The following is an 8,538-nucleotide window of genomic DNA, read 5'->3' as shown; positions in this document are numbered from 1 at the left end:
ATTAAAAATAATAAAAAATATTCAAATTTATTTTGGAACAAACCTGTCTACTAAAGGTGTAAGATAACCTTTTTGAGTCCAATTTAATTTGTACTGATACAGAAATCTGAACAATGCCTTTTTGAATGCTGAGCCAGAGTTAATTTTATCGTTAATGCCTTTTGATATCCGATCTAAAATGAGCTGGGAAAAAAAATAAAATTAAATTTATTAATCTAGTTAGAGTTTAACGTTTCTTAAAATTATTGTTATCGACCCCAATTAATTAATTAATTATTAAATTTGAGTTTTTGTCGTTTTTAATTTTTATGTTATATGTGTGTTTTTATGTATATTAAATAAATAATTGATTTAGTTTTGTCCCAATTTATGAAATTAAGTGTTTTATTTATTTTTATATAAGTTTTATATAAATCATTTAATAGTGTGTAGTTCAAAAGGAAAAATACATACGAATTATTTTTGCAATAAACATATATACAAAATATATATATATGTCATATATATAAACATATATATGACAACTTAACATAGCAAATTAGTAAATATTGATGAGTTTATTATAATCTACAAAAACTTACACCACTACAAAACAACACAATTTATGTGTGCCGTGAAAAATAATTATTTTACTTATATATCATGTCAAAAACAGCTAATTGAAACACAAATTAGTTCACAAACAGGGACCGTAACAGTTATCATAAAAAAAAAATTAAAATCACCTTATAACTCTTATCATTCGCATTTTAAAACAAATGTCAAAAATTAATAATTAAATTTGCTTTATATTATATTCATCAAATATAATAATTATCATGTGCCTTTTATTTTTTCACGCAGAAATAACTCTTAAAATTCTGCTTTTTATTTTAAAACGGTATATAACTCATACTGGCGTGTCGAATATTTTTAGAAACAAAAATATAAAATAAATTTTTAATACAAGAGAGTTCTTTTATTTTAAAACTCTCACATATATAAAAAGCATGCATAATATTAAGGATAAAGGGTTTATTCAGATATGAGTATAGACAACTTTTTGTTACTGCTTTTTTTTATTTTTGAAATAACTGTTATTTTCTGACAAACTATAAATTTTTTAAATATTTGTATTTAACTTACTGGTACTGAAGTCATGCAAGTCGGTTTCAAAACGGTGGCATCTCCTTTACTACCACGCATAATTTTACTACTTGTATCAATTAATGTTAATGGTGTGGAATAACCAATTGGTACGCCAGTCATAAGGCAAACACTTTCTGCCAAAAGCTCAAATACATGCGCCAAAGGTAAAAAGCTGTATTAAAAGATAAAATTAGTTTTTTTTATTAAATTTAGTTTTCTTATTATAACTTACCCAATCAGTACATCATGCAATCTGACATTTCCATTGGAAACGTTGACATTTTTTTAGCATAACATCACTCAGAACGTGTTGTCATGTAATTGGACAACACTCTCTGCAATTGGTTTGCAGAGAGTCTTCGGAGAAATTCGAAAAACGAACAAGAGAAGACGAATCATTGTTCACCATGACAATGCGAGCTCTCACACATCGGCTCAAACCAACGCCTTTTTGACCGGCCAAAACGTTGAATTGATGGGTCATCCGCTGCCCGACTTGGCACCCAATGACTTCTTTTTATTCCCACACATCAAGAAAAAATGCGTGGTCAACGATTTTCGTCGCCAGAAGATGCTGTTGAAGCGTTCAAAAACCATGTTTTGAAGGTTTCTCAATCGGGGTAAAAAAAGTGCTTCGACAATTGGTTTGAGCGCTGAAAAATACTTTGAAAAACAGTAAAACTATTTTTGCTGATAAATTTTCGCATTTTTATTTTTAGGCCAGAAATATATATAGCAACCCTCGTATTTTGCGAATGTTCTTAAAAAAGCTGGATTCTAAATCCAAAAATTTGCCGAATTTAATAAACGTGCATCTAAGTCCGCAAATTGAGAAGTATACCTATCACTACTTTCATTTTATTATATGCTATCAATCAGTGGACATTTTTTGTTTTTGATCGTTCAGTTTTTGAAATTTTATTATAAGTTATTTAAATAACATATAATTTTTAGAAAAATATTTTGAAATTAGATAAAATTCATAATTTAGATAATTATAAATTAAATTGCATTATAAATTATTGATGGTACATTGAACTAACTGATAATAAAGTGTGATAACATTTAATTAAAACGTATAACTGATATACTCTATTGTAAAAACATACGTCATTTTCGATAATTATATTGAAACATTTAAAAAGGTTAGTTGAATTGATTAAAAATTAACAGTTTTAAATACATACCTAAAATAAATTTATATCAGAAGTTAATATATATAAATTAAAAATACATGTAAATTTATTCGCAAAGATATTTCATTTTATTAATATACATAAACGAACTATACAATTGCTTTGTGTACAAATATCTATATATGTTCATGCAAAGCTAATTATAAACAATAAAATTTATTGTTGAATTCATTTATATTATTAGATTATAAGTATATTGTAATTTTTAAGATTTATTTTTTATCAATAAATATAATGGGTCTGTCAGTCATGACCATAATTTTAGTTTGAATAAAATCATAACATATTACGTGTATATAAGTATATCCAATTATATCAATTTAAATTAAACTATTACAATTTATTTGTCTTACATACTTATTTTTAAACTAATTAAAATATATTTTATATTTTATTACCAAGTCTTTTTTACTTAATTTTTCATATTCAGTTTTTACAATTAATAACATTAAAAGCAATTAATCTAATGTACATTTATTTTGTTTAGGTATAATCAACATAACTTTATAAAATAATTTGGTAAATATATTTTTTTACAAAATTTAATAATAATATTGATATATTAAAGTTTATACAATTTTTTATAAAGTTTTCATTTTCTTCAATATAAAATTGTTTAAATTTTTTTAATTATTTACATTATTGATTCTCCTATTAACTACACATTTGCAATGTTCTCAATCTAGTTTACAATAAATTATATTTTAAATATTATAACAAATACATAAATATATGTTATAACTCGCTTTTTATTATATTGTTATAAAAAATTAGAGTGTAAAAAGAAGAAACTAACAAGTACAACTGTGCTAAGAAAAATTACATATAATTTAGTATTAAATATATGTAAATATTTTTATTTAAAATTTTTTAAATAAAAAAACTTTATATATATTCAATAATTGCACTAAAAAAGCTTTTAAAATATAACATAATTTTGTGTATATCCCATAGGTATAGATATATCAATATATTACAAAATTTGGTACTTAATATTACAACAAAGATTTAAAATATTATATAATATATGTGACTTATTTTATAGATAACATTTTTTCTAATATAAACTTTATACAATTTATAATTAGTTTTTCTAGCATTAAATTAGATATTTTATAATTTTTTTGTTTTTTTTCGGAAAAGGTATTCAGCTAAAAATACCTTAATTTTACTTCAATTTTTTTTTGTATAGCAAAAAAAAAAAAACTAATGTTAAAAATATGAATATTTCTTTAAATATAAACGCAATCAAATAAAAGCACAAACTATTTTAAAAAACAAATGGACATTTAGTATTATGCTTTGAAATTCTTTCGTATTTTTTGCCTCGTAGGATTCCAACGCTTAAAAAATTTTAGTTTGCGTCAGTCAAAGCTTTAATTATTGAAACTTAATAAGGTAATTTTCATGAAGCATACATGCGATTTATATCATGTTGGTATTTGTCTTGTATGTCTTTGCGCTTAAGTTTAAAGGCAGCTGTTACCAAGCCCATATCTGGAGACCAAACCTCTTTGCATAAAGTGATAGCAGCAGGTACTTCAAACTTTTGTAATTTACCTAAAACAAAAACCATAAGATAATTTTCACGTTAATTTTAAATAAATAATTTAAATAATTAAACAATTAACAATATTTTAATATATTGGTAATTTAACTACAAATTATTGATATGTAAAAAAATGTGAGAGAACTTTATTTAAATTTATTAAAATTAATTGCCCAATTAGCAAGGACGTTTAAAACATTTAACTAATAAATTATAAATTTTGCCAAAAACATTTGAATTACAAATTAAAAAAGTAATTTTTAGTATATACATACTTAAAAGAAATATTTTAATCATAACAGACACTTATGTACTTTTTACAAACAACCTAACCTAGCTATCGAAGTTATTCATCCAAATAAATGTAAAATACTAATTTAGATCACCTCATTGCGTATATTCACATAGAAATATAGCTTATATTAGTTTATTGCTATATCTACAGAACACGAAATGTTTAACCAATTCAACTAATATGGTTAAATATATATACAAATTGCAATAATATTTTTCTGAACACAATTCCCTTCAACCCCTTCACTATTTATTAGACCATATTTGATCATAATGGTACCTAACGTATTTCTATAGATTACACATTAACTGTAAAAGCTAAAGATCACTCCCTCAACTCTTCCTGTCCCACACAACTACAATTCTAATCCATGATTTTATCTTATAATCCATTCGTATTTCCTATTCTATAGTTCTCTACGGTAATTATATTGGACGCGTATTCCATACACGCTATTTATTTTGTAAATATCGTTACACCAAAATATTGCTAAATTTTCTATATATTCAATAAATACTAACATTTTCTCGCATGTTCCGCAATTTCTTTAATCATAGCTTTTTCCAATACTGGTGATGCACATAACTCATCGAAATGTTTATTTTCTAGGCCATGACGTTGTGCTAGTTCTTCTAAGTGTTTCTGGTTGGGTACTACTAATCCAACAGTAAATTGTTTTGATGGATCACCATATACGCAAATATTTTCAATATATGGACAAGTTTTTAGTTCTGACTCAACTTTTCCAAGTGAAACATATTCTCCAGCTTGTAATTTAACTAAATCCTTTTTACGATCTATAAATTGTAATTGTTAAAGATTTTTTTTCAAACAGAAATATGTTAAATTATTACCAATAATTTTAAGTACGCCGTCGGGATGTATTTCACCAACATCTCCAGTTTTGAACCAACGTCTGCCATCTTCTTCAAAGAAATCTTCAGCTGTTTTGCCAGGTAACTTGTAATAACCCAATGACACACAATCACCACCAATCAATACTTCTCCCTATAGTAAATATGGAAATTAAAAATTAGATAAAAAATGTCTACAACTACAAGTAAATTTGTGCTTACTTGAGGATATGGTTTATTAGTTACTCGATAATTTCCTTCCTCCCAATTTACTAGGCGTATATCACATACTGTCAAAGGTGCACCTGTGCGTCCGTATGTCATATCACGATCTATTAATTTCAAAATATTTTTTACATAATTGTGCTTGAATAATTTAGAAATAGTTTAAGGGCTTACAATCCATAACAGTTGCTCCTGATGTCGTTTCAGTTAAACCATAGCCTTGTACTAAATCTACACACAAACATATTTTAATTTGCTCATGTGTATCCGGTGATAATGGAGCTCCTCCAGACATAATAATACGTACGCGACCACCAAGCAATTTTGATACTTTATGAAAAACTAGCCTATAACAAATATAAGCTGATTATTAAAAATAATAAAAAATATTCAAATTTATTTTGGAACAAACCTGTCTACTAAAGGTGTAAGATAACCTTTTTGAGTCCAATTTAATTTGTACTGATACAGAAATCTGAACAATGCCTTTTTGAATGCTGAGCCAGAGTTAATTTTATCGTTAATGCCTTTTGATATCCGATCTAAAATGAGCTGGGAAAAAAAATAAAATTAAATTTATTAATCTAGTTAGAGTTTAACGTTTCTTAAAATTATTGTTATCGACCCCAATTAATTAATTAATTATTAAATTTGAGTTTTTGTCGTTTTTAATTTTTATGTTATATGTGTGTTTTTATGTATATTAAATAAATAATTGATTTAGTTTTGTCCCAATTTATGAAATTAAGTGTTTTATTTATTTTTATATAAGTTTTATATAAATCATTTAATAGTGTGTAGTTCAAAAGGAAAAATACATACGAATTATTTTTGCAATAAACATATATACAAAATATATATATATGTCATATATATAAACATATATATGACAACTTAACATAGCAAATTAGTAAATATTGATGAGTTTATTATAATCTACAAAAACTTACACCACTACAAAACAACACAATTTATGTGTGCCGTGAAAAATAATTATTTTACTTATATATCATGTCAAAAACAGCTAATTGAAACACAAATTAGTTCACAAACAGGGACCGTAACAGTTATCATAAAAAAAAAATTAAAATCACCTTATAACTCTTATCATTCGCATTTTAAAACAAATGTCAAAAATTAATAATTAAATTTGCTTTATATTATATTCATCAAATATAATAATTATCATGTGCCTTTTATTTTTTCACGCAGAAATAACTCTTAAAATTCTGCTTTTTATTTTAAAACGGTATATAACTCATACTGGCGTGTCGAATATTTTTAGAAACAAAAATATAAAATAAATTTTTAATACAAGAGAGTTCTTTTATTTTAAAACTCTCACATATATAAAAAGCATGCATAATATTAAGGATAAAGGGTTTATTCAGATATGAGTATAGACAACTTTTTGTTACTGCTTTTTTTTATTTTTGAAATAACTGTTATTTTCTGACAAACTATAAATTTTTTAAATATTTGTATTTAACTTACTGGTACTGAAGTCATGCAAGTCGGTTTCAAAACGGTGGCATCTCCTTTACTACCACGCATAATTTTACTACTTGTATCAATTAATGTTAATGGTGTGGAATAACCAATTGGTACGCCAGTCATAAGGCAAACACTTTCTGCCAAAAGCTCAAATACATGCGCCAAAGGTAAAAAGCTGTATTAAAAGATAAAATTAGTTTTTTTTATTAAATTTAGTTTTCTTATTATAACTTACCCAATCAGTACATCATGCAATCTGACATTTCCATTGGAAACGTTGACATTTTTTTAGCATAACATCACTCAGAACGTGTTGTCATGTAATTGGACAACACTCTCTGCAATTGGTTTGCAGAGAGTCTTCGGAGAAATTCGAAAAACGAACAAGAGAAGACGAATCATTGTTCACCATGACAATGCGAGCTCTCACACATCGGCTCAAACCAACGCCTTTTTGACCGGCCAAAACGTTGAATTGATGGGTCATCCGCTGCCCGACTTGGCACCCAATGACTTCTTTTTATTCCCACACATCAAGAAAAAATGCGTGGTCAACGATTTTCGTCGCCAGAAGATGCTGTTGAAGCGTTCAAAAACCATGTTTTGAAGGTTTCTCAATCGGGGTAAAAAAAGTGCTTCGACAATTGGTTTGAGCGCTGAAAAATACTTTGAAAAACAGTAAAACTATTTTTGCTGATAAATTTTCGCATTTTTATTTTTAGGCCAGAAATATATATAGCAACCCTCGTATTTTGCGAATGTTCTTAAAAAAGCTGGATTCTAAATCCAAAAATTTGCCGAATTTAATAAACGTGCATCTAAGTCCGCAAATTGAGAAGTATACCTATCACTACTTTCATTTTATTATATGCTATCAATCAGTGGACATTTTTTGTTTTTGATCGTTCAGTTTTTGAAATTTTATTATAAGTTATTTAAATAACATATAATTTTTAGAAAAATATTTTGAAATTAGATAAAATTCATAATTTAGATAATTATAAATTAAATTGCATTATAAATTATTGATGGTACATTGAACTAACTGATAATAAAGTGTGATAACATTTAATTAAAACGTATAACTGATATACTCTATTGTAAAAACATACGTCATTTTCGATAATTATATTGAAACATTTAAAAAGGTTAGTTGAATTGATTAAAAATTAACAGTTTTAAATACATACCTAAAATAAATTTATATCAGAAGTTAATATATATAAATTAAAAATACATGTAAATTTATTCGCAAAGATATTTCATTTTATTAATATACATAAACGAACTATACAATTGCTTTGTGTACAAATATCTATATATGTTCATGCAAAGCTAATTATAAACAATAAAATTTATTGTTGAATTCATTTATATTATTAGATTATAAGTATATTGTAATTTTTAAGATTTATTTTTTATCAATAAATATAATGGGTCTGTCAGTCATGACCATAATTTTAGTTTGAATAAAATCATAACATATTACGTGTATATAAGTATATCCAATTATATCAATTTAAATTAAACTATTACAATTTATTTGTCTTACTTACTTATTTTTAAACTAATTAAAATATATTTTATATTTTATTACCAAGTCTTTTTTACTTAATTTTTCATATTCAGTTTTTACAATTAATAACATTAAAAGCAATTAATCTAATGTACATTTATTTTGTTTAGGTATAATCAACATAACTTTATAAAATAATTTGGTAAATATATTTTTTTACAAAATTTAATAATAATATTGATATATTAAAGTTTATACAATTTTTTATAAAGTTTTCATTT

General features: G+C 25.0%; 2 protein-coding genes across 2 annotated transcripts; both read right to left on the bottom strand.

Moving 5' to 3' along the window:
* Nucleotides 1–27: 27 nt before the first annotated feature.
* Nucleotides 28–1,370, bottom strand: LOC119664273 (long-chain-fatty-acid--CoA ligase 3-like). The gene is made up of 3 exons (XM_038073802.1): nucleotides 1,361–1,370; nucleotides 1,126–1,300; nucleotides 28–183 (listed from the first exon to the last, which is right to left on the bottom strand). The coding sequence occupies exons 2-3, from the start codon at nucleotides 1,246–1,248 to the stop codon at nucleotides 28–30; spliced, it is 279 nt and encodes a 92-aa protein (XP_037929730.1). The 5' UTR covers nucleotides 1,249–1,300; nucleotides 1,361–1,370.
* Nucleotides 1,371–3,518: 2,148 nt separating this feature from the next.
* Nucleotides 3,519–6,992, bottom strand: LOC119664274 (long-chain-fatty-acid--CoA ligase 4-like; the record flags this gene model as incomplete). The annotated part of the gene is given in 8 exon segments (XM_038073803.1): nucleotides 3,519–3,884; nucleotides 4,690–4,965; nucleotides 5,023–5,176; nucleotides 5,245–5,354; nucleotides 5,422–5,594; nucleotides 5,660–5,799; nucleotides 6,742–6,916; nucleotides 6,977–6,992. Coding segments are annotated over 8 exon segments (1,199 nt in total), but the record flags the coding sequence as incomplete, so codon positions are not given.
* Nucleotides 6,993–8,538: the final 1,546 nt, after the last annotated feature.

Source organism: Teleopsis dalmanni, unplaced genomic scaffold, assembly GCF_002237135.1.
Source record: "Teleopsis dalmanni isolate 2A unplaced genomic scaffold, ASM223713v2 unscaffolded_contig_1709, whole genome shotgun sequence".
Classification (NCBI taxonomy): Eukaryota; Metazoa; Arthropoda; class Insecta; order Diptera; family Diopsidae; genus Teleopsis; species Teleopsis dalmanni.
The sequence above is the reverse complement of the archived record's forward strand: the minus strand, read 5'-3'. Positions and strand labels throughout refer to the sequence as shown.

Bases quoted from the DNA above. Each gene is read 5' to 3' on its own strand.
- LOC119664273 (XM_038073802.1), bottom strand. From the start codon at position 1,248: ATGACTGGCGTACCAATTGGTTATTCCACACCATTAACATTAATTGAT. The intron at 184-1,125 runs GTAAGTTAAATA...TTTTTTTCCCAG, and splicing joins CTTGCATGACTTCAGTACCA to CTCATTTTAGATCGGATATC.